General features: G+C 36.1%; 3 protein-coding genes across 3 annotated transcripts in view; all 3 read left to right on the top strand.

Moving 5' to 3' along the window:
• The window catches only part of LOC110376519 (serine hydroxymethyltransferase), a 136,137-nt gene that overhangs the window by 72,149 nt on the left and 37,104 nt on the right, over positions 1-26,884 (top strand). The window lies entirely within an intron of this gene.
• On the top strand, positions 1,968-26,043 carry LOC110376794 (uncharacterized). Its single transcript, XM_021335399.3, has 4 exons — positions 1,968-2,259; positions 21,555-21,660; positions 22,297-22,395; positions 24,557-26,043. Exons 2-4 carry the CDS (start codon positions 21,645-21,647, stop codon positions 24,700-24,702), a joined length of 261 nt encoding a protein of 86 aa, XP_021191074.2. The 5' UTR covers positions 1,968-2,259; positions 21,555-21,644; the 3' UTR covers positions 24,703-26,043.
• Positions 6,465-12,896, top strand: LOC126056556 (uncharacterized). The gene is made up of 2 exons (XM_049849994.2): positions 6,465-6,894; positions 7,472-12,896. Exon 2 carries the CDS (start codon positions 7,495-7,497, stop codon positions 12,700-12,702), a length of 5,208 nt encoding a protein of 1,735 aa, XP_049705951.2. The 5' UTR covers positions 6,465-6,894; positions 7,472-7,494; the 3' UTR covers positions 12,703-12,896.

The following is a 26,884-nucleotide window of genomic DNA, read 5'->3' as shown; positions in this document are numbered from 1 at the left end:
GCTCCTTATACATACCTATATCAGAAACACGATGACTTAATATATGTACATTGGGTTTGTATATGATGTTCGGGGCTTCAAAGTATTCCCAATAACGACTTACCGAGTAATATCCCCTCTGCCTACGGTCTAAAGCTAAAATTATCCGCTTTATGTAAACGAGGGGACAAAAGGTTTGAATACAAGAGGCCTTTTCATTCAAAATCTAACTTAATTTCGGTGCTAGACATCAAAAATAATATTTACTCAAATTACAGGCTGAGGCGCTGACTTGATTAGGGTTGACAATACCTTGAAATTTCGATCAAACAGACTATAAAATAGAGCATGAAAGGAATTTATAATTATGTTGGAAGCTGGCTTTGTTTGTAGAAAATTTGATATTATGAGCACCTTAATTGACGACTTTGGTAACAGTAGATATATTGCTACATAATTCTGATGAACGAGTTGGTACCACGCTGTACAGGAAGGTACATGCATATAATAAATGAGAGTCTTAACAGTTAAGTGCGGATCGGTTGCCGGAAAATCGGTATTGGTGAACGTGAAAGCTTTATACCTCTGAAATGTTCGAAAATGTAATCGATTTCCATCAAAAGCTGTATTCAAGTTTATCCTATCGAAACATAGTTCAATGAACTGTGAAAACTAAAATGCTGGACTGTAATTTAAAATTTATAGAATTAGTGAACGCGAATCGTAAATGAAATAGCAAGTAATGTCATTGTTCTTACACAAAGAGAATGTAATATCACGGTGCACGACTTAACAAAAGCTTATTGTATTCATTACGACAACGTGAAGTGCACGAACAAATATATCTGGAACGTGATATAATTAGCAAGCAAAGTGCAGCATAACTTAGCAATATGAATATTAGACATTGTAAAGAAAAAGAAATATTCTATGAATTATTCTTTATTGTACACCATATTATTACAGAACGCTGGAAATTATAAACACAAAGGCACAATTCGCGGTATTATCGCTAAAGAGCAATTTTTTCGGACAGCCTTTGGATGGAGTTAGACAAAAATATGACGGGCAGCTTACGGTATACATACATCACAATATGTTAACTGATATAGGTAACAAAATAAGAAGAAAGTAATAAAAATACGTTTAGTTCACACGTTCATTGAATAGGGAAAAAAATCATTAGAATACGGTACAATGGATGACACAGTTATTTGGGTTCAGTACATATAATACCTACATGTCAAACATCTCTTTGAATTCATTCGCCTTTGATATCTGTTTTCACACCTGGCTGGACTTTATATTGCAAAGAGGTCCAATAACAAACAGTTTTCATGTTATTACTTGTTAATTCGGGAATGGAGCCATAAGACGGTCCCAGTCTCCCAGTCTAGTTATGAAATTATTTTGTTGGACTTACAGCACTTAAATTAAGTTTGCGACTCTAATTTTGCGAAAGATATTTAATTAAACTATTATACAGTTGACTATTTCTGATATAACTTTGTAAGTGATATTCTGAAATAATTGCTATAGGTATTATGTTTAAAGAGCACTAGTTTTATGTATCTACTTAATAATTAGAATGTGAAGCATAAGTAGTGTTATTTCTTTTATTTCATGGATATTCAGGATATCATATTAATGTCGAGATTTGAATTTAGGCTTGTATAGGCCCAAGGTAACTGTGTATCTAGAAATGTGGCGTGGGGTGATATTGTGGCCAATTTCTAAAATCGGCAATAATTAGTGTAGTCAAAATCATTTTATAGTTAGATCTCATCCTACTCTACAAACTGATTTCCTCGAGGAAGGGAATGAACTCTTACATACCTTGCTCAAGTAACACTGAAGTCGACTTCACTTTGTGGGAAACCACTCAATAGTTCACATGGCATTCCTTTTAAAACCGTGTCAGAGTACCCGCTTAATGTTGGAGTTACAAGGGTTGCCGCTCACAGCACGGGAGTGTTGTGAGCGAGGCGGGCGCGGCTGAGGCCCCGGGTCGCAGGCATTCGCTAGCCCAGTACTCCCCCGGCCGTGGCCAAGAGCGCACGAGTCCCCGGCCCCGCAGCCACCGCGATCTAACTTCGTCACTCGTCAACAATCGTCGTCCACGACAATGGAAACAATCACCATCGTTGCTTCTGATGGCGCTCGATCGAAAATATGAAGTGATCCGATAGTGCAGTTGTGTCCTGTTGTGTGTGCTTTGAACGATTGTTTCATGTTGGTGTTTTGATCATGTAGATGGCTGGATTTGAGATTGATTTAATGGTATGTTAATTTTTTTTTTATTAAATTATTATATTAGGCGTTTTTGGGCTTTTTGATAAAACAATTTGAGAATCAAATACAAATTGTAAGGGTGAGTTACAATACTTATTTAGATATAACGAAAACTAAGCCATAAACAGCATATACTTGCCGGCGATTAGACAAATCGGTAATTCGAAAACTTCACATGGTGCGGTTATCATTATAGTAAAATGATGCAACTCATCGAAATCGAACTTAGAAATATGGAATGCTTCAAGGTAAAGTAAGGTAATAAGGTTGAATTTTTACTTTAGAGAACCCTCACTTTTTGAAATTCTGCAAATAGGTACCGCAAACTCATAGATTTGCTAATTTTACATTTTAATGAAATCAGAAACACAATGCATTCTAGTTATAACTATCTTGTTACTATCTCTAAGACTTTAATAAAAAAATATCTAGAAATGCAAAATGATATTTAAGGTCATAAATCTTTTTGCTTACCCTACTCAGTCAAGACGAAAGACCTAGTCCGTGATATGTACCTACATTATAATTGTGTTAGTTCTTGTCTCGAAAGGACCTCTTGAATAGAAATGACGAACGTTGAAATGATATGATAATTTATAATAAGACCGTATCCCTTGAAAAAAGTGTCTTGACTCTTAGTTTAATATCTGCTGTTAGATTGAATTTTTAAATAACTACATACATTTTCATGGGCAAAGCAAATATACATACAGACAATACCATCATCTATAAACCTAATCTGAACTTCACAACCTATCTACCGGCTAACTCTAAAGAAAGAAATACACGTGACCCTTGGCAAGAATGGCTGACAAACTTTCTGACTTCAGACTGCTAGTAATCAGCACCACGGATTCTGGGACCCACAGAATGAGTGAAGAATACTAAACTACCTACAATAACTACTAACTACTAACTACTAATAATAAGTATACCTACAATAATATATCTATTTAACACCACATTTAGTACACAATCAATGCATAATAAAAATTTCGATTCTGGCCAATTCTGGCATATTCCAAGTTGGTATGTACAAACACAAAAACATTTCAAATTTATGCATTTCATGTATATTTTGAAACTTTAATTGAACATGTAATAAAGAATATGTATTTGGATACAATTCTGAAGGAAATTATGAAAAAGTGCCGTTTGATCACTCATAATTTCAATGTTCCTTCTGGTTGGTCCTAAACACACTTAAATTCTTAACGATCCTTCGCAACAATGTGAACAAACATATGGTTAATCAAGGAGCTTTACAAAGAAAGTAGGTTCGTACTTATATTTTAATTTGCTGAACAAATGAAGCATTCGTTTCGATGTTTACTTCGTTTTAACGCGTTATTAGCTTTCCCTATTTACGTCAGAGCTTACAGTTTTCTAAACTAATTATTGCATTATCTCTTGTTTTCCCCCGTACTCATTTCTCATTACAACTCACTCGTATCATTCTTTGATCCTGTATAGAGGAGTAAACAAAGGAAAATCCCTGACAAAACATCTACCAACTAATTTGTAACTCCAATTCATGCTCCTTTTAATCTAAGGTAAAAAGAACAGTATGTTTCCAAGATCTCATTGAAAGTAGACGTGATATTATTTATGTTGTTGATCCAAAGGCTTTTTATATTACACCTTTATCTCTCTGACTAATATTCCCCATTAATCTCCAGTATTGGTCTGTTGGTTTTATAGCTCAGCTTACGCAAACTTGATACTTTTATAAGACAAATGTCTTATTCTTTTAAGCTGAATTCCAAACTATTATTTTTCAAATGCAATCTTGCAATGAGGTATCATTTGTTACTTGAATAATAACTAATTAAGACAAAAGTAAAATGAAAAATAATTGAATAGAACACTGATTTGTTTTGCTGAGAAAGTAATCTAATTTCACGGAAACCTGCATAAAAACAAGAGAAAATGTACTCAACCCGTCGCAGCGTACTTATATACACAGGCATAGCTAGAAGTAAAAACAATACATAATATGATTGACTGGACTATCTAAAAAAGAAAATAACCACGTATAATATCCATACTAACGTGAATTTATAAGCTTAGTTACCTCGTTACAATGCCTAAATCGTCGCAGCGTAAACTCCTCACATTTTTTAACCGACTGCAAACGTAATTTGCTTGTTAGCAAACATTCTTTGTGGTAAAGAACCTGCTGAACTATATAAAACGTAATAACGAGAGGTATGCATATACTACATATTTACTTATCTATAGATAGATAGGTATGCCTCGTCAGCTACATTACGAATAAAACATATGAAGCGTGAACACATCAGACGAGATGCGAGGGAATGACGTATTTTTAAACGTAAAGGGATGAGAGGAGAGCAAAATAATGTCAAACGGCAAAGCTTGCCTTTGGCTAAAATACGCATCAATACCTATATGATGAAATCATAATCCTTTGTTTGTTTGTTCGTTAAGCTTTAAAGGGAAATGGTTGTAAAGCGTTCAAATATACACAAGATTCATGTCCAATTTCAATAACAAAAAATATAGCCGGGTAAAGCCGAGAGAAGTTTGTTGTTACATATAATGTTAAGCAGAATACAAATGCTGCTTTGATTGATAACACCTATTTTTCTTATAAATCAAAGAAGCTTTTAACAAAATTATAAATTTCATTCTGTTCGCTCATCTAGAACAAAACTCGTGATTATAAGGTAATGAATTAGATTAATGGATTACGGTTTTTAAAGATTCTTTTTTTTAAGTAAGATTTATTTTTCTTTGTGTCTTAGTATTTTTTCAATGGTAATTTAAGATTAGGCTATCTCATCGATGTTTTAAATAAAGACCTTGTGAAAATCTTTTTTATAGAAATAGGTACTGAATGGTTTTTAATCTCTAACGTCTAGAGATAGTCAGGAGTACGTCTATTGTATGTACCTAAACAATCCGCAAAGCCTTGTTAAGTTTAGTCTTTTACTAGAATGGAAGACAAAAATATATATTGTTATGTCTTCTTTCAACTCACCGTTACATTTTGAACACGCAATAGAGAACGTTATATAGCCCATATTTCATAAAAGCAACTATCATTGTTTCTTTCATTGCCATTTCTGAGACAAAGATAATACAAGATATAGTCACAAATCGCTATTCGGTTGTCATTTGGCAGTCATTTATTATTTATATAATATTTGTAGCATGAGTACCTATACTTATATTATTTTATTTTTTTTCACTCACGTATAATTTATCAACAAGTAGTATAATTTTACGATATAGAAGTCTATATAGATATAGAAGCTGCTTCAAACTACAACTATATGACAATATACAATAGCAAAAAGCTGGTGTTAATTACCTACGTACACAGTATTGCTCTGTTTCTATAGCCGTGTGGCTACACTGCTACAGCACAAATCAGTATAATGATTTAAGTTTATATCTAATATCTACTTTACAAATAAAACCTAATATTTACTTTACAACTACACAAAACTCATTATTTTATCCATTTCTCCGTGCCACCACGTTGTAGGAACGAAAGAAAAGAGATAGTTGTAGGGAGACAGCGAAAGTTTTATAAATGTAGGAATTCTTTGAAAACATTAGCAAATCGGTTCTCAATATCAAAAAAAATGTTTAAAAATCTGATATCTGCTTATTGGTTTTCTATACAAATATAATAAAGAGAAAACGGTTTTTTGCTTGTAGCCTAAAGCTTTGGTTTCCTAGGAAAGCGGTGCCGTCATATAGCGGCCGTAATACAACGGTGAATGACGTCACTAGAACATTGTCTATGTAAACAAAATGGGGCGGTTTCCTAGAGAGCGGTAACTGACGCCGTTACTTCAAAAAGCGGTGCCGCCATTTGCATGACGGCCGTCTTGATGGTGTCAGATAGTTTGGTGAACGTTTTATTGAAAGCGGTGAAGCTTTTTTAATATGTATTTGTGTTTTTTTTTCGGTACAACGTCAAAAATTAGTTACAACTCATGGAGCAGCGAGGACGACGAAATTTTAATGGATTTCGTTCGTAACCACGAAGCAATATATAATATAAAAAGTAAAGATTATAGAAAAAGTCAACTAAAACAGAATTGGTGTCGTGAAATTTGAGAAATATTAAATAAAACAGGTTAGTAAGTATGATACAACTAACAAAAAGTTTATGACGGTGTGTTAAAACGGCCGTGGAACTTTTGTTGAAGCGCCTAGCCGTTGCTTCATAGCAACACGTTTCCGACGGCCTAATGAAGTTCGTAATTTTTAAGCAGGCGCATTAATGCACCGTTGTCGTCACTTGCTTGTGATGCATTGTACTGTGTGCACCAAAATTATATTTCTCCGTTGCTTGAGTATTTCTACAGTTCTTTTATTCCTGCAAAACCTCGTAATCCTCAACATGGCCCATTACGAGCAGGATATATGAAGATCAGCGCTTAAAATTGAAGGAAGAAATAATTAAGGATCGTCAATTAGCCGGGCGTGACAATTAGCCGGCGTGACTTGCAGGTTTTGTGCAGGACAATTATTTGGACTGATCTCAAGCAATTTAATTGCGGTGTATTGCATTTATTGTTATTAATATCATCACCCAACACTCAGGTAATATAAATAAAAGTATATCGTCAAGAAATATCACAGGTTAGTGTATTTTCTTAGTATTATATTACATTAGTGCATTGTGTTAGATTGAAATCATTTGGTACTTTGTTACATTGTGATTAGTATTTTTAACAGTAAAAGTTTAAATTCATATTTACTATAGTATAGTTAGCTATTTGCTACATAATTTAAACTTTATTTATACAAAACTGTAACTAATTCACATAATTATTTTTATGTTAGTAGGTACCTAGACATAATCGGCATAGTTTTGAGTGTTAGATATTAATGCAAGTCATTGTTAAATATCAATTAACTTAATGTTATTTTGAGTTCGTTTCAATTGGTGTATTTAATTAGAATAGTGTTTATTAATTTATTTGCTTCGTTAATTGGTTTGCAGTAAAGTTTTATAACATAATATTGTGAGTAGGTAACTGAACATATTGCATCATTAACTATAACTTAAAGTTAACGAACGTTAAATCATAGTTAAATTATATTGTGTTTTACATTGTTGGTTTAGTAATTATTAACTGTACCAATTTTAAAGCTTGTAGAAGCGTCTCAAGTACTTATTGTTCATAGCTTAATAGTATTCCTGTATCAATTCCAGGTTGAATACACTTGTCTCCCAGCATGTCCGAGGAAAGGGAATTAGTTAAGAAGCGAGGAAGCTTCAAAGGTCGATTGACTGCTTTCGTTAACTTTCTGGATTCACTCAAGGACAGAACCCTAACCAGTTGTGACACGGCTGAGCTGCAGCTGCGCATAGGCAAGATGGAGTCGTTGTATGAGCAGTATGATGAGGTACAGTTACGTCTGGAATGCATTGTCGAGGACATTAAATTACAATTTTCCGAACGTGCGGATTTTGAGTCTCTTTATTATAAATCCTTGTCTAGGGCACAGAATATTATCAGTGAATATAATAAAGATAATGGGTCGATGGAAAGCTGTAAAAGTACTCACACGAATGTGCATAAGCCAGTTAAGTTGCCAACAATTCAGTTACCTAAGTTCAGCGGTTTATATACGAATTGGCTGGAATTCCGTGACACCTTTAGTAGTCTTGTCCATTGCAATGATAGCATTGACGATATTAATAAATTCCACTACTTGAGAGCATCTCTTGAAGGGTCGGCTGCGGTAGTTATTAATTCTATTGAATGTTCTTCGAGTAATTATTCTGTGGCATGGCAGTTGTTATGTGATCGGTTTGATAACAGAAGATTACTAATACAAAATCATGTGTCTGCTTTATTTAATGTTGAAAGTATCACAAAGGAGTCTTCTGTTGTATTAAAGTCTTTAATTGATTTAATAAATAAAAACTTGCGAGCATTAGAGTCGTTAGGTGAGCCTGTTAAGCAGTGGGACACGTTATTGATTTATATTGTGACTCGCAAGCTTGATCAAAAGACCTATCGTGAGTGGGAAGAGTGCAAAGGTAAGATAGATAAGGACAGCCCTATAACATTCGACGACTTCATGAAGTTCCTGCGTAATCGAGCTGATCTTATTGAAACCTTAGAATTATCACGCAATAATTGTTCCCAAACACCTAATAAATCATGTCCTAAGATAAAATCTATGGTAGCTACACAGGCTCTTAATCACAACTTAAATAACAACGAAATATCTCGCAAAGTGTGTCCTAATTGTAACAATGATCACTCGTTAAATAATTGTCCACAGTTTCTCGCACTCAGCAATGACGCTCGACTACAACTATTGCCCACCTTTAAGATTTGTTTTAACTGCTTTCGGTCCGGTCATTATGCCAATAAATGTAAAAAACCAGGTTGTAAACTATGCAAACGCAGGCATAATACCCTAGTTCACACCGATAGGAAATGCACTGAGGTGAATACAGTTAGTGCTAATTCAAATAACTCGTCAGCATCTTCGTCTGTATCGCCTGCTTCCACGGACACGAGTAACGTAGCATTGTCAGCAAACATTGCATCATCCCGTGAGCATAAGCAGCGTGATGTGTTGTTATCCACCGCACAGGTTAAACTGCGGGACCACAATGGCGTAGTGCACGTCGCTCGCGCGGTTCTGGATAGTGGCAGCACATCGTCATTCATCACAGACCGGTTATGCAGACAATTGAAGTTAGCAACAACACAAGTAAATAAGTCTATACTCGGCATTAATAATGTTACGTCGCACGTAGGTAAATTGTGTCGTGTAAGGATAACACCGATGGACGATAGTGTTACTTTCGATCTCAATTGTTTTGTTTTGCCATACATTACAAGTAATGTTCCGTGCCGTGAAATTAATTATGCCGAATTAAATATTCCGCTAAATATAACTTTAGCAGGTCCTACATTTTGCACGCCCGCTGAGGTAGATATTCTCATCGGTGCTGATCTCTTTTGGGATTTGTTAGGATCACAGAGAATAAAGCTAGGTACCGGAAAACCTGTTTTGTATGAAACTAGTTTAGGGTGGATAGTTTCCGGTCCAGTTAGTCAGAATTCTATTTCATTGTTATGTAATGATTTAAAATGTAATTTTTCTAAAACTGCTTCTGATAATAATGCTAAATTGGAACACCTTAGATCAGATTTGACAAAGTTTTGGCAGTTGGAGGAGGTGAATGCGAAGTATACTGCTGCTTATATGCCCGAAGAGAAATTATGTGAAGATCATTTTGTCAAAAATACGACGCGAATGTCGGATGGTCGTTTTTGTGTTCGGATCCCTCTCAAGAAAGATTCTTCAGTGTTAGGTGACTCTTACAAGAAAGCTACACATTGTTTACAGTCAGTAGAGCGTAGGCTAAAGGTTAAGCCTGATTTTAGTAGAATGTATCACGAGTTCATGTTAGAATATGAGACACTTGGTCATATGAGTCTTATTAATGAATCAAAGTGTATTGGTTATTTCATTCCGCATCACGGTATACTGCGTGAGTCAAGTAGTACGACCAAACTTCGCGTTGTGTTCAACGCAAGTTGTCCTACTTCGACGGGAGTGTCCATCAACGATTTACAGATGGTCGGGCCCACTGTACAGGACGACCTATTGTCTATACTTCTTCGGTTTAGATGCCACAAGTATGTCTTATCTGCAGACGTGGAGAAGATGTATAGGCAAGTGAGCGTACACCCGTCGGATAGACACTTGCAGCGGATAGTTTGGCGTGACAATGTTGCTGACCCTATTAAAGTATATGAACTGAACACCGTCACGTATGGTACGGCTAGTGCTCCATTTCTTGCTACGCGTTGTCTTAGGCAAATAGGACTCGACTGCAGTGACCCTAAAATAAGTGAAATCATCTCACACGACTTCTACGTCGATGATTTGCTTACTGGCTGTGATGATTTAGATGCAGCTAAATTTATTCGCGCTCAGGTGACCAAAGAATTGGCATCGGCATGTATGCCATTGCGAAAGTGGAAGTCGAATGAACCACAACTAGTTTCAGACACTGTTTCTCATTCATTTGACTTAAATATTGGATCGAATGAGCCTGACAAATTACTTGGTCTTAGTTGGTATGTCAGATCAGATGAATTAGGGTTCCCAATAAAATTGAGTCAGCCATCAGCCGGGTCTACTAAACGTGATTTGTTATCCGTGATTGCGCGAATCTTTGATCCTTTAGGTCTATTAGGCCCTATTGTTGTCTCCATGAAAATGCTGTTACAAAAAATGTGGTTAGATAAATTGTCATGGGATCAACCCTTACCTAGTGAAATTAGTGAACGTTGGAATAATATACTGAAGTCACTACCCCTTTTAAATCATTTAAGAATTCCGCGTATTGTAGTTTGCACTTTACATACGGAGGTAGAACTCCACATTTTCACAGATGCGTCTGAGGCTGCATACGGTGCTTGTGCTTACATTCGCAGTGTTAATGATAAGGGTGACTATTTTGTTCGTTTGTTGATGGCTAAAAGTCGTGTAGCTCCCATAAAGCCCACAACGATTCCTCGGCTCGAGCTGTGTGGTGCAGTAGTCGGTTCTCGTCTTTATGAGAAAGTGATGAGGTCACTCCGGTTGACTATCAGTCGGGCCTACTGTTGGACTGACTCGACCATCGTGTTGGGCTGGTTACAGATGTTGCCTGCCAAACTTCAGCCGTTTGTGCGAAATCGCGTCGCTGAAGTTTTGGATAAGGCCGGTAACTGTACCTGGAGGCACGTCCCAACCGATAAAAACCCCGCAGACCTAATATCTCGTGGTGTGGATATTGGTGCTCTGCAGGATTTAGATCTATGGTGGTCAGGACCGGAGTTTTTACGACTGGACCGGTCTGAGTGGCCGACTCAAATCAAATGTTCAGAGCCGTTACTGGAGACTAAACCTAATATATCGTTAAATGCAGTAACATTCGAATCTAAAGGTAAGGCATTAATTGAATTTAACCGATTTTCTAATTATTCACGGCTTATACGCTCTGTAGCTTATGTGTTAAGATTTATAAAGTCATGCCAGAAGCAGTATCCTAAAACTAATTATTTGACACAGGATGAATTGAAAGACTCACTCACTGTTGTCATTCGTAGATGTCAATATGAATCATTTCCCGAGTATGAAATACTTTTAAATAAAAAAAGCATACCTCAGAAGAGTGCCCTTTTAAAATTTAATGTTTATTTAGATGAAGACAATATAATGCGAGTAGGAGGACGACTCAATAATTCAGAATTTTTATATAATAAAAAACATCCTTGTCTATTACAGTCCACTCATCAATTTACCAAATTATTATTTTATTTTGAGCATAAAAGGCTTTTGCACGCTGGCCCGCAATTATTACTAGCATCGATAAGGGAATCTTATTGGCCGATAGGGGGCCGCAACTTGGCGAAGGCTTGTTATCATAAGTGCGTTCTGTGTCGGCGCATGAAGGGTAAGGTGGTAGCACCTATTATGGGTAACTTACCGCAAGAACGGCTTCGTCCAGGTTATCCCTTCGAGAGTACAGGCGTTGATTACGCCGGCCCTATCTTGTGTGCCAGTCGTCAAGGCCGTGGATGCAGGCTGGTAAAGGTGTACATTGCCATTTTTATATGTTTCACCACTAAAGCTATTCATTTGGAACTTGTTGGCGACTTAACGGGTAAAAGTTACTTACTGGCTTTGCATCGATTTATTGCTCGTCGAGGAAAACCCGTTGATATCTTTTCCGACAACGGTACCTCATTTGTCGGTGCATACAACGAACTATCTAAGTTTTTAAAATCGACTAGTTCGTCATTGAGTGAAGATGCAGCGAAAGATGGTATCAGGTTCCATTTTATACCCGCGTATACCCCACATTTCGGAGGACTTTGGGAGGCAGGTGTAAAGTCAACAAAGTACCACCTTAATCGAGTGTTGGGAAATTGTAATTTGACGTTTGAAGAGCTTTACACCGCACTAACTAAAATTGAAGCCGTCCTGAATTCTCGTCCACTGACGCCGTTATCTTCAGATCCTGCTGATTACACTCCGCTCACGCCAGGACATTTTCTTGTTGGGCGACCTCTGACTTCCATCAAGCAACCTGACTTCAGTGATTACTCTGCCAACCGCCTATCTCGCTTTCAACGGATTGAGCAGCTGCGTCAGCATTTCTGGCACAGATGGAGTAGAGAGTACGTTGCAGAGTTACAGCTGCGGACCAAGTGGCGTTCCTCGAAGGATGAATTACGGGTGAACACATTGGTCGTGATAAAGGAAGATAATCTTCCTCCCTTGAAGTGGAGCTTGGGACGGATTGTGGCCGTCTACCCAGGGAAGGATGGCATCGCTCGAGTAGCCGACATAAAGACATCCACCGGAGTTGTGAGACGCGCATTTAACAGGATCTGTCCGCTGCCGGTGTCCTCGGATTAATTTGGTTGAAACCGTTGCTTTCAACGCCCGGGGGCATGTTGAAGCGCCTAGCCGTTGCTTCATAGCAACACGTTTCCGACGGCCTAATGAAGTTCGTAATTTTTAAGCAGGCGCATTAATGCACCGTTGTCGTCACTTGCTTGTGATGCATTGTACTGTGTGCACCAAAATTATATTTCTCCGTTGCTTGAGTATTTCTACAGTTCTTTTATTCCTGCAAAACCTCGTAATCCTCAACAACTTTCCACATGTCATCACCGTAAAGACGACCGTCTATTTGCGTCCGTAATATGACGGCACCGCTTTCCTAGGAAACCCAAGCTTAAGAGCTCTGAAACTACTGAACCGATTTGAAAAATTCTTCCACTGTTGGGAAGCTACATTTTTCCCGAGTAACGTAAGAAATGACGAGTAAGAAAACGGCTAGCCGTTAATAAAGTGCCAAACCTCAAATGAAATCCTACAAACGTGTATTATGCCCGTGGGAGCATTCTACATCATAGAAATGTGCTTCCTCTTAACACAACGAATAAGTTTCCCTTCTTGTTTTGTTATTCTTGTTTGGTGTACTTTTGTTTTAACTAACTATATTCTCCGCTGAGATTTTCCTGTTTCTTCCTACTCAATGTATATGGATAAACTTGTTAACGTGATAGCGAAATGCACTCTGCTCAAATATCTACGGGTAGGTATCACTTCTTGTGATCCGAACTACATATTCGAGTAATGTTAGAATATTGAAATTAACACAGATTTTTTAAAGAGTATTTTATTTTCAAGCTTGTTTGATTCTCGCTCCTACAAAATACCTTAGTAAATAATTTCAATAGAAATACAACACAGATTATTTAATATCTGTGTCCACTCACAGTTCTTTATGAACCCCGTCTTAAACATTCTTTCAAAATTTAAATGAGAGGTGCGAAATTCCTACGTACTTGTTCTGAATATAAATATCGCTATTACCCTAGAGGTGTAAGGTAACCAATTTTAATAAAATTGAACTTTCGATATGATGGCACAGTTAGGAAAAGGGAAAATATAGGTAAAATGGACGTCAGTAAGAAATGGAATTTATGATTTTCATAAAGTTGCACAAATTTGAGCGGGATCTGGAATCTAACTAAAAGCTGAGTAGGTACGTACCTATACTGATCCATTTTTAAAATAAATGAAATTTTGTGTGATAATATTAATTTTGTTCCTAATATTAATTAATTTGTTCTTCAAATTGCTCTATTAAAATATGAAACTAAATTCCCTAACTACTAAGATTTAAACATAACAAGCTCAAAATGCGCGATACAAAGTTTTGTACAAAGTTGTACAATCCATCACAGAAGTCAATCGCGGAGACGGTGGGTAGCACCTAATGGATTGTATAATGAAACCCTAAACTTTAAGTATTCGATCTTCGTGGAAAGAGCCCATTATGAATCACTTCACGTCTGTATCTCAATATTTTAGCGTCAAGTTTAACTCAAACTCAGGGTGTTGGCAAACTGTTTGTTATTAACTCAAGCAACTATTTATATTGTAACAACGAGTATTTAATAATACACGACTAAGTAGACAAATAACGACAACGTTAACGCACTATTTATTACTGTGAAAGGGTTGGGCAACGATTTGGAGTTTAAACGTACCAAATAGAGGGAACCAGGTAGGCGGAACCTTTTGTGGGTAGTAAATGGGTCATTATTAACACTATCTAGCTAACCTAATGCCCGGGCGTGGGTCGTACTGAGACATCGGCCCAACTATTAATTCAACATCATGTCTCTACGTAGCTACCGACTGGAATGACCTTCACGAGAACTCGGGCTACCTTATAAACATATAGGCTCATGCATATTATAAAGAAAACGTATGCCTGCCTACTTACTCTATAGGGACGGCTAATCTCTGTAGGTACGTCCAAAATAAACATACAGACAAGTTTCTCACAACAATTTTTACCATTTATAATTACAGTTTCAGTTATAGTGTAGGTACTTACTCAAAGCCGTTTTAAGATATATCTGCATTAAGCTATACCATTGCGGGAAGCTGTCTCTTATGATTTACTGGACCGCAGTTTTAATCGAAGATAAACGTTCTAAGTTCGATAGTTTTGGCAAATGCAATTTGATGTAGCATCTCGAGAATTGTAACGCTGCCAAGTCCATAACTTGTAAAAGAATACACGTCCAAGTTAATCCGAGGTTATTGCTCAGACAAAGAGAGCGACGATCCCCGAATCTAATAAGGTTAAACCACAATATAAATGGTTTGGTTTCACTTTTTTAATAACGTTAATTGACAAATCATAAATGGGTAACTTACAGGCACTCAAAGTGCTCAATGTTCAATAATGCCCTTTTAACTAAAATGATTAGTCGCATCTGTGCCAATTCATTTGTGGGGAATCCAATAATCGATTCGAAGGCAATTTAACAGTCTCAAGCCTTTTATTAGTGTAATTACATTATTGATTCTGTTAAATGTATCAGCTACCACATATTTTGTATGACTTTCACAGAATGAGATAGTCCATCCTCCTTAATAAACGCCCCTATCTCTCTGATCTTAGTTTACTCAACCGCTATTTTTCTTCCACAAATTTCACCAACTTCTAAGTTTTATTCTTTTATCCGTGCTCGGTTTTCGTATCCTAAACTGAGTTGGGCTAAATTAAGTTTTGGAGAAAACTTTTATCAGAACACATTGCTACTTTTTGGAATTAATGAGTTTTTCCTACTGGAATTATAATTAAAGCAACGTTGGCAAAAAGTTTTTTACTGAAAGAATCTATGCAGCATATTATCCGCATTTAGACTAGCAAAGCAAATAATCCGAGACACGGTTGCTAAATGCAGTTGGCAGGAGTTCAACTAAGATCCTCCGTGAACTATTTTTAATTTAGATATTTGAATCGGGACACTTTAAATAGAAACCGTTTACTGTTGGCGGTCTGCGATACCAGAAGTAACGTCCAAAACGAATGTTTTCAAGAGTTTGCCTTAAATGATATCGATTTTTTAATCCAATGATACTTCTATGTGTGCCTCATTTTCCATAAAATTGGCTTTATCCCTTTTCATGATTATTCTCATTATCAATTTTGTCATTCGTAAAAGACACTTAAATTGCCGAGTCTGAATTGTCAGTTAGTAGAAGTGGATTAAGACCTCAAACGTCCCTTATTTGATTTGGTGGTCGAGTGTCCAAATCGCGGTAATGCCGCTGTGTTGTTGACTGGCCAGTACAACTCTCTGGTCGATCACCGCAAACCGCGGGTTCGAGCTGACAACGCGTCTTACTATTGTTTTACATATTCGTTCCACTTTCTTTTGAATTATCGGTAGAGCCTTACAGCTGTCTGCACCATCATTGACCAAAATATAAGCAATTGCCGAAGTCTTTAGTAGGTAGCTGTGAGATATCATCAAACTCTCTCATTTCCAATTTAATTATTTATAATCCGTTCTATATTTAGGGACTTAAGTAACTTTTTGTTTACCTAGTGGGTTAACGTTTTTGCACTTCTTACGCCAACGCGTATCTCTCCCACGCTGAGCCCGGTTACGAATAACTAACCAAATAAAGCCCAAAAGAGAACGGGTAACTTGATTACTGCATCGAATATTTTTCCACGTTAGCTTTTTTCACATAATACGGCCTAAAACTGGAAGGTTCGGAAAATCGAATAACGATATTCATACATATTAGCTATACCAGTTTTTGACGGCTTAACTAGCTTTTATTTTCAGAAAACATGTACATGTATGTTTACAGATACGTTCTAATGAGTATTGTAATACTTTATGAATGGATACAAAACCAATGTAGTGGTATTTAAAATATTTGTTATACCTTTACTTACTTGTGTAAGTAAAGGTATAACAACACATGGTAGTTTGCTGGGGTCCAAATTTTAGGATTTTTAATTTATTGTATTTTCTTTGTGTATTTTTGTAACACCATGTATGTAGGGTCCTCCAAATTCCCTTCTAGTATACTTATTCACGTTTTTTACGCACTGCTATACTTAAGGGGTTGTCTTATGTATTTAACTAAATAAAAATATATTGGCACATCGTATGAATTTAGTGTCATGTTGACTGTCTTTCATGGGAACATTTTAATAAAAGCTTGTCGGGACATCTGCGTGTGTGACTGTAAGCGATTGGACAGAAAAATGAAATTATTTTATATAGAAATATTGAACGAATATTTATCTGAATACATGACGCGTTACGCTTGACTGCACCTACCCACATTTCTGAAATACGTTTTTAGCTAGAATCATTTTTGAACTGTAATTTTAGTTTCGCTGGTTTTCGAACAAGAGCATTGTTTTTGACACGTTCGAATTAAAATTTTATTCAGAGAGAAACAGCTCGTGTGTTTTCCACAAACTAGTGTTACGTGTGAATGACGTTTTCAAATTAATAATAAATTGTCGAGGCTGAACAATTTCCGTTAGGCGAAGGACTACCAATATCTGTACTCATTAGGAGGACCTACACATAATATATCTGGTATGAGGTATATTTAGTGTGACATAAGAATTTACATTTGTCTGTCTAAGAAAATATCATCATAGAATGGAACTTAATATTATTAGTTAGACATGATAATTGTAGGTATGGCAGTATTATCCAGTCGTGTATATAAAAGTCTATTATTCCACATATTAATAACAATACTTATTCCAATATCCCTGTTTGCATCAGCGACTAATATTAAATGCAACAAACCACAATCAATATGTACTAAATGGCACATCCAATGCTCTCATTGTGGTAACAGCTCTGGCATGTATCGCTTTTGTATATAATTGCAAAAAGTACATAATTAATTGCGATAAACCGCCGTATTAATTAAGCTTGTTGGAAACAATTGCTGCAACATTTTGTTTTCAAAAATAAAACCTTGAGTAACTTTGATACTGGTGTACCTTTAAAACTACTACCTTCGTCGTAAAAAATACTGACAGCCAGTAACAATGAAGAGTACGGGAGAGTGTGAAAAGCCTTTTCTGTTTGTATTAGCGTCAGACGTGAGGGTGCGCCGGAACGATATTCATGTGAGAAACAAAAGTTTGAAGCAAACCTTTTTGCTTTATTAGGGTTCGGCTGCGAACAAGGGATAACAAATTTCACAGGCCGCCCGCCACCTATGTGCGTGCGTGCTCACAAAACTATACCTGTCTGTATGTAAGTTATGTATATAAGAATTGAATTGCAAAATGCAACGTCCCCGAAAATAGTTCTCTTTTCAGAGAAACTAAGCCTAAACTCGCTCTATTCAGCAATGTAGTTAAATCAAAATAATGCACATGAGAACGACGTATCTACGTACATACCTTCATCATTTATTCTATTCCGTGAATTAATCAATCATCAAACAGTGAAGCGAATATTTCATACAAGCAATACTATAAGTATTTCGAAGTTAGTGAGTTATTAGCAATATCAATTAAGTGATTTGCCTTTTTTTCAATACATGTACACTGTATAGTGTTGATAAGAATGTTTGATGTTGTGTCTCTCCAATAAAATCATTTATCTCATAAAGAAGCAGATGGTACCATAATTCCGGGAAACCGTCCTCACACAACGTAAGGCACACAACGTACGTACACTCATCTTACTCATGACAAGAAGACGAATATGTATATGTTAACCGACATACTTACTCAGTTTTATATTACGAGCAAGCATCTCGGCTTGCAACTTGGTTTCTTCAATTTCCTTATTATGTCTAAAAAGAACAAATTATGTACTCTTCCATTGGATATGGTCACACATGAAACTAAAAAGAAATTTTACTCACTTAAGGTTAATTTAGGGTTCTGAATGAATATGAAACTGTGTTAAATAATCATGTGTGATATATATGTGATAACCAATAATAAAATGCAAACTAAATAAACCATAATGAGAAATAACGTCGTTAAGAGGACGAATTGGAATTTTTGGCGCCAAGGATGTCAATTTTTCTCAGTAAATACAAAACGGATCAAAATACAACTTGGTTACCTGAAAAGTTCATGATATAAACCTTATTTTGTTAGTTGTAGAAACATGATTAGGTAACTTTTATAACAGAGAAATATATATCAAACATACCTCTTTTTAAAAAGAGATTCACATATTATGGGCAAACGGGACCGATTAAAGCCTCTTAACTTTTTTAGTAGTTGAGTATATACATACTCTTTAAAATTGTAGTAGGATTTTTTATCAAATTATCATTTCTAAATAATAAAATTACAAAACCATTTTGTTGCTTACGACTTTTAGTTATAAGCTAGCGCGCGTATTGTTATCCTCGCCCCGCTCAGACGCTCCGACCCCTTTTGGCGCCTTAGATGCGCGTGCCGGTTATGGAATTATTGTTGACCACTTCCTCGCCTTAAGAAAGATTACTTCAAAAATAAATACTACAGTTGTCGAACCTACGAGAAATGAACGTTATAACATATTAAAACACTTGAATAGCCAGTTATCGATAAAATAAAATCCAACACATCACTAGAGTGTACTGTACGTGCTCTCGTTCAACAACAACACTACAAACACTAGGCAGGTCGATAATAATGTTTGAACAAAGACATCGCTATCGTTTTATTTCTTGTGTCGCAAATCAACTCTTTTTTGTACAAGAAGTCAGCAATATTTCAAGGCAAATAACATCTATAAAAAAAAACCATTGTCTGTAAAGTCGTTTTACTGACGATAGTTGAACGTGACAACGTGAGTAGCTGCCGATTGTGCCTCTTTGTCGCTCGCTGCGTACTCTCGCTTGCATTTCAAGCCTTAAACGGAACGCCTCAGAGCGAGGTAACGCCGCATGAGTCATGTTTTTTCGTGCGTGCAGCCGGCTCCATCGATTTATAAGACGTTGTCACGTCAAAAAAGTTTTTTTATGTAGGTATAGTTGAAATACATAGTAAAATATAAGGTAACACCACGGTAACACCCTTAAGTCATCCATTAAGCACTTCTCAATTATTACTGATCTCAATTTAGTAGGTATTTTAATTCCAGAAAGTTTTCTCTGCTATTATTTATTGCAAATTGTGTAAGAACGTACATTATTTAGGCTACTGGCAAGTGCGAGTCTGGGTTTCTTTTCAAATCTTTTATAAAATATAGAAAAGAGACTAATTATAGCTCCTCGAGTCGAGGCTTTTAATCGTGACCGACTTTTTGCCGGGAACGAGTAGGGCAGCAATTATACGCAAGCGTCGAGAGATGGCCGTATACAATATACATGAAAACACTAATACCTACACACCACTGGAAGTTAAATAGGCATTCAATGCTCTCGGATTGTTTTTGAGTCTATTCACATGAATAGTTAATTGACTTTTTTGAGAAACTATACGCAGTTTATTTATTGCTGAATTTATGTCTCTGGAATACATGTTACAAAAAACACAATTACTTAGGTCTGCTACTGCTTGAAAAGCTCTTGGCAAATACTAAAGTTTTATCATTCCAACAAATACACTTTCTCACCATCATACATCACTTTGACAAAAAATGACGCCATTTGTTCCTTTTATTGTTATTTGGCACGAGTTTTCTTTCCTAATGGCAGTAAAAACAAACCGAATATCGACTATCTATCAATCTTCTTGTAAGACTAGAAACGCGAGGGTTTTAATGACGTGTGTCTATTTTCAGTAATAATAAATAAAATAACGGTGCTATTTTTAAACTAAACTTATTTAATAATCCTTAAACTTCTTGTCCAAAGGTGTTAATTAATATTAACACCTCCCACAAACTTCTGTTTAGGCAATATTTATTCATCCAGTTGAGTCAAGGTTAACGTTATTAAACCAGGACATCATAACATTTTACACAGCTTATCCAAAATATAGTATGACTGCAAATAAATTAGGTACCTATTTATTGTTAAAGTCACTGATGATTAATATCGTATAAAATATCACATTTCATCACACCCTCAGTTTTAGTTTTAAAAGTCTCGAAAAATAATACTACACTATAACACCATAAGGCGCAAGTTTAAAGAGTTCTGTTGCAGTATCACCTTTGGGACACGGAAAAAGTTGTAAACACAAACTTTACTCGCGAAACAATTTTGCTTCGCTAAAAAAGCCCCGCAGTTTCAGAAAAGTAATTTACACATAACACAAGGCGAAAGTTTTATGAACAGAGAGGAAATGATAACGTGCTACGCCGCCATTTTTGTGGAAAAAACGTTTTCTTGTTTGTAAGATTTGTATAGCTCAGTTAGCGTAAAGCGGAATGCTTACGCCCTCAATTTACTTGATTGACGACATCAATCTTGGCTGCGAGTAATTCCACGATATACATTATGCGGCCAGCGTAAGCACTTCGCCATTAATTGTGATCAACTGCAAGTTATATCTAATGCTGTAAGCGGTTCCTTTTTATCCAAACGAAAGGAAGCCTACACAGAAATCAACCATCTGCTTAAATAATATAATATTACACCATACTTAATTGCAACAATCTTCTTGTAAACTATGATCGTTATTTCAATACTGAATTTCGGTGATAAAAGTTCACGGCTCAGATTAGAACGCTAATTTATCACTAAAAATCTTTGTTAAAAGGCAAATATTTTTTAATAACGCGTTATGTAATATTTGTTAGTAAATATTTATCTAGAATAATCTATAAGACGAAAAGCTATTTAAACACCGCACACAGTCAAACAAATCTTCCCAAAGAAAGACTGGAAACTCTACCCGCTACTAAGTGAAAACGAAGTGCTATTACGGGATACGTTATAAGTATAGTACGCGATTTTCCACAGTTATGTTTCTAAAATGTTTGCCCTTTTAAGTCGTTTCCTTGTTTCAGGTGCTGCTTCGAGTTATAAAGGAGAGACACTATCTTCATCAATGTAAATAAAGACTTCGCTTTCTATTCGTCCTTCTGGAGGCAGGCAAAATGGCGATCATGATACGTAAGTGTTTTGAACAAGATTATACGAACTTTATAATAACGGTCACTATACTTTAACCGATCGAGATCATTCGCTTTCATAATGATCCTTTTATTTTTATTCGAAACTTCATTGAAATATTATTGATAGTGGTTAATCTGAAAGTAAACGAAGATGAGAGTTTAAAACATTATCCACATATTCACTGGGCGTAATCTCTGTCCAATGTCCACTTCAGAAAAATATTACGCTATCGTCAATTTAAAAACAATAGAAACGGAATCTCCTTGTCTGTCCTCTTTTATTGAAAGTTTGTGCGTTACATGCTTTGGTCAAATTAGGGTTACCGTCACATAGCTGTCACTCCTCACCAATCCCCTCGAAATACATATAGAGAGTTGCTACCTAATTGCTACCAACTACCACTAGTACCTTTAGTACCAATACCAATTGCGACCCTCGTGGATTTGAAGATATTCAGCATCTAAAGGTGAAAGCTATCCTTATAACAGAATGGCAGTCACCTTTAGGTGCTGAACTTACTGAAATGCTGCCGTTAACAAATTAGGAACAGTTACATCTATATTGTGAGTATACCCGTCTAAAGCAGTAGGCGCTAATAATATTGTTTTACTGTAAATTACTGATATTGTGCAGGTCACTCGGTGCACACCAGCGCCATCGTGCTGGTGATGGCAGGCGGAGCCTCCGCCAGGGTCGCCGGCAAGATGGGTGGCTACTCCAACAAGAAGGGTGGTAAGTATCACTATAGCTTTCTTTAATTCTTAAGCTTTCTCCTCGTCAAATAACTGGAACTAATTGAAAGGATCTATTGCATTTTGTGTTGCCAATTTTGATATTCAAAAGATTTTCTGTCATATTAATGTCAGGACCAGACTCCTTACACACGTTTGGTTATCCCCATGGTAAGTTATTAATTAGCTTGTGTTATGGGTGCTAATACAATTGACAAACTACGTATAACACCAAGCATGCTTATCACACAATGTCGACCAAACCCGGGACCTCAGGTCCAGCAGTCCCGCATGGTGACCATCAAGCCACCGAGGCCGTCAGATTACCTTAATAGAAGTAGTAAGATAGTACAGATTATTAATTTCCTGTTTCACAACTCACTAGAATAGATTCAGTTCCGCTGTTTATAGGTTATCTAAAATTGAATTTCGATTTCCAACCAATCGACGCACATATCTGTGGCTGCGGTTTGGATCCGACAGATCTCTATCGCGAAATCTTCTTGGTATCCCCTTCCTCTATTGTCTTGACTATTGGAATCTATGATACAGCAAGAGATACTTCGATACCTACATTTGATTTCAAAGCTATTGAAGAATAACCAGCACGTTTTATTTCTAGAAGAGTACGTTTGTTTAACTAGTAGAAGGTGATTGAATCTTTCTACATTTTATGAAATTAGTAAAGCCTTTTCTGTTTCCTTAAAAAGTCGTGTGAACCGCGATGCTGTAATGTTTGGCAGTTGCATAATAAAAGTTGTTTGAAAGTTTCAGTAAGTTAAACGTGAAAACTTTGGTAAGCAGCATAAGTACATTAACGTTTTCACCTTGGGTTCTGTTCATTCGTCACGTCACGTTCGCTTCAAAAGTCCACTGTTGGACAATGGCCTCCTCTGATACTCAGGGCTCTGGTCATAAGTGTTGGTGAGCGCAATGAGGTATATTTTTAGCTTTGGACATGCTCTTTGATTGATTGATTGATCAATACAAATGGGTAGTAATATTGATTGTATAGTATCCTATCCTAATTTAATTTTACTCATGTGCCATGCCACGAGTCTTAAACCAATTTTGTATCAAGGGTTTGGCTCGATATCCGATTGGTCTGATAATATCGGTAGATAGCAAATAAATATGAAGAACTTTTTGCCTAGGAATATTAATAACTATAGATATTTTAGCCGATTCCCAATAAGGCTAATTAGGAAAAATAAGCTTTTTCCGACTAATACGACGCTATTAGTACTGAGCAGATAATCTCTTTATCGTTATATTATTCAGTATTCGATTTTATCATATCTCCGGTTTCGATTCCCGGTATGGTCAACATTTATGTTATGAGCATATTAGTTGGCTGTGGTCTGGGTGTTGCGTGGTAAATAAGGTGTACAGATAATTATTATTCAAGAGTCATTTAGATAAACATGATTATTAGGTTTCTTAACTAATACTTATAAATGTTCGATCCTTTATTCCTTTCTATCTACGTGTGACACCGAACACAAAGTACTCAAGTTTCCTTTAAGTGCTGTTACGCAATTTATTTGAAATGTACAAGGAGCCAATTTTCTCTGTTATCTCATGTTGTGTGCTTAAGCTGGGATGACCGCAAACAATACAGAGGACTGACGACGGAACAAGCAAATAGACTATCACGAACAAACATTTACACAGCAGTCTTAAGATCTCCTTATCTTGCTTACTTTTATGTATTGATTAATATTCTCCATTCATATTTTTATGAGACATATGTTAGTAAGTATGTCTTACGCGTCTTTTATGTCAAAAAAGTCAAATATTACATGATTTCAATCGGAATGTTGAAATGTCGAAAATGTGTTCGGCTGACTGCAGAAATGTCATGCAGACACTGATATTCACGTATTGAGCTGATTGTGCAAAAACTTTCACGAAAAATATTTCATATCACGGTCCTCCTCGGTTCTTGTCACCGACAGCGACATCGTAATTAAACACTCAAGAGCGAACTAATTTCTCATTCGTTAAATCGATTTTAAATCGTGCAGATTATTTATATGAATAAAAAATATTGATACAACTACTGCTGGTACTAATAGGTACTGCTTATCAATTATATGTTTGAACCCTAACATTCAGCAATGACTATGAACATTATAATAAAATGATATATTTGCCTGCAGGGAAGTCGACAAGCGGCATCAACGAGGAGATCATTTGGATTAGCATAAGTATGGCAATCGCTATAGCTGTGCTGATAGCCATAGCGCTGTGTTACATATTGAAGGAGAAATGTATGAAACGGAAAGCGTACCGAGAGCAGTCATGACGATACCAGGAGGAGTTCGCGAAGCACGCGCTCGCGGACTCCCTCACTGACCTGGACTTCGAGCTGCCAGCCTACACCCTCTACCCACAATACTCTCCCGACGGCAAAGAGTACTTCTACAACTTCCATCGCTTCTCATACATAAGAAACAGCTTCAAATTACCCCCCAAAGACTACCCAATCAAAAATAAAGAAGACATTTACATTAATGCGTGATAATGTGTCGAGTTTAGAAACTGATAATTGTGTATTTTAACCTAATGTACCATATAGTTAATGTGAATGTTATGTCTGTTTAGATTATATGTATAAACATCGAATGATAGTGGAATGGATATAATGATATTTGTATGAGCTCACTACAGAAATATGAAATCTAAAAAAGCTACTGTATACTTTTATAAGTTTGTGAAATCTGTTTAACTTTTTTGATAACTAATTTCATCAGTAACAAAAATAAATATAACTTACTTGTTTCACAGACCAATTCCGTTTGTTCCGCGAAAGTATGTCTGCACGTCAATTGACATAAATATTCAAACTAGTTTAATGAAAAAGAAACCAGTGGAATGTACTTGTAGATTAATAAAATACATATTTATATTTAATGGTTCGTACACAAAAAGGGTACTGAAATTGTATCTAACTGTGATAGAATACTGGTTTAGTTAATAGACAGTTTCTTTTGTTTAATTTTCTTATGTACGTTAAGTAGATAGATGCTCATAGTTTATTTTGACTAAATTATTATACATACTTACAAAGTTTTTGTATGGCAATCTATTACCTATGTGTACCTATTATGTATTGTGGGGTTAACACACTTTATTTTTAAATAATACTTTTAAAACATCCATTATTCACGACAATTTTAGATATTTTAATTAATACAGGAATTTTATAATGCAAAATATTGTAAAGCTATTAATATACCTAGATGCCCCGTTTATTTTAGTATAAAAATATTGGGTCGGAATTTTTTGTGGAAGTGGAACTCTGTGTGCTAAATTAAATAATAACTAAATGAATATGCAGAAATACTGAAGATCGGAAACGATTAATGTATTTTTATTTTAGCCTCTTTCAGCTCAATTTCCAACGTAAGATAAAAATTTCGAGACGCAGAGAAACACCAATTGCGCAGTGTTTTTGAAAACCAAGCGTTTGCTTTATTTAAAAGAATTACCTGTCTGTGTTTATAACTGTTTAGCTCCGATACAATTATAGTAATAGGTGTATATGCTACTCATATTTGTCTGAAAACATTCATTGACCAAACGTAATTTTTATGCCATAACTAAATGTTTTCTAGAAAACAAAAATAAATGAGATCGAAGTTCGTTTGTGGTGTTTTATTTTTAACTAACTTTTTCAGTTTTTTTTTTTCTTACAAAAACCTGTCTAAAATTTAGGTGCCTCTAAATTATTGTCCTCTTACTTCTGATTTCTGTATGCACATTTCAACGGGTTCCTTTGTTTAAAGACTCGCTAGCTGTCGGTAGTGTCAATCTAACAGCGGATTCTACTTTGGCGCCATAAGGGTCACATAGTCGTGGTCCAATATTTTTTTTTATTGTGGAAATCTATACACAAAGCTAAAGATGCTGGCATTTGTGTCATGAAGCACCGAAAAGGAAATAAGTAAACATGAATGTGCGAACAAAGGCGACCTCCAATTTTTTTTTATTCGAATAATCTGAGATCCACCCTTGAGGCTACCAAGAAATACTTAAGTAGTTGCAAATACTTAGATTTCGGGTCACGCGCGTGTGCAATTAAGAGCACGTGGGTGGGTATTTTGCTTTGGTTCATACTCGAGTCGCACGTATTTAAAATGCATGTAACCTGCGCATGTGCCTCAACATGTGCAAGCTACTTGCGCCGTGTAGATACACCCTTAGTATCCCACTTATAATTTACTGAGCCTTGTAATAAAAGAGTGAAAATGACTCCTCCTTGGTAATAAAAAAAAGTTATAATTTTTGTTAGCCTGTCAGTGGAGGTTTTCTTATTGGAAATTAAAAAAACTCAACTTACCATGGAGGTTTCTTCAAAGACAATTTTGCGCATCTGAAAAATTCATGAACGCCAGTTGACAACAGTTGACAATATTGTTCGTCTGTAAACCATTGACATACTGTAAACTAATTTGCTAAAAATCGACATCGAGGAATCACTTGCC

Source organism: Helicoverpa armigera, chromosome 2 (genome assembly GCF_030705265.1).
Source record: "Helicoverpa armigera isolate CAAS_96S chromosome 2, ASM3070526v1, whole genome shotgun sequence".
In the NCBI taxonomy this organism is placed as follows: domain Eukaryota; kingdom Metazoa; phylum Arthropoda; class Insecta; order Lepidoptera; family Noctuidae; genus Helicoverpa; species Helicoverpa armigera.
Note: the sequence above shows the minus strand (reverse complement) of the source record. Positions and strands in the feature narration are given on the sequence as shown.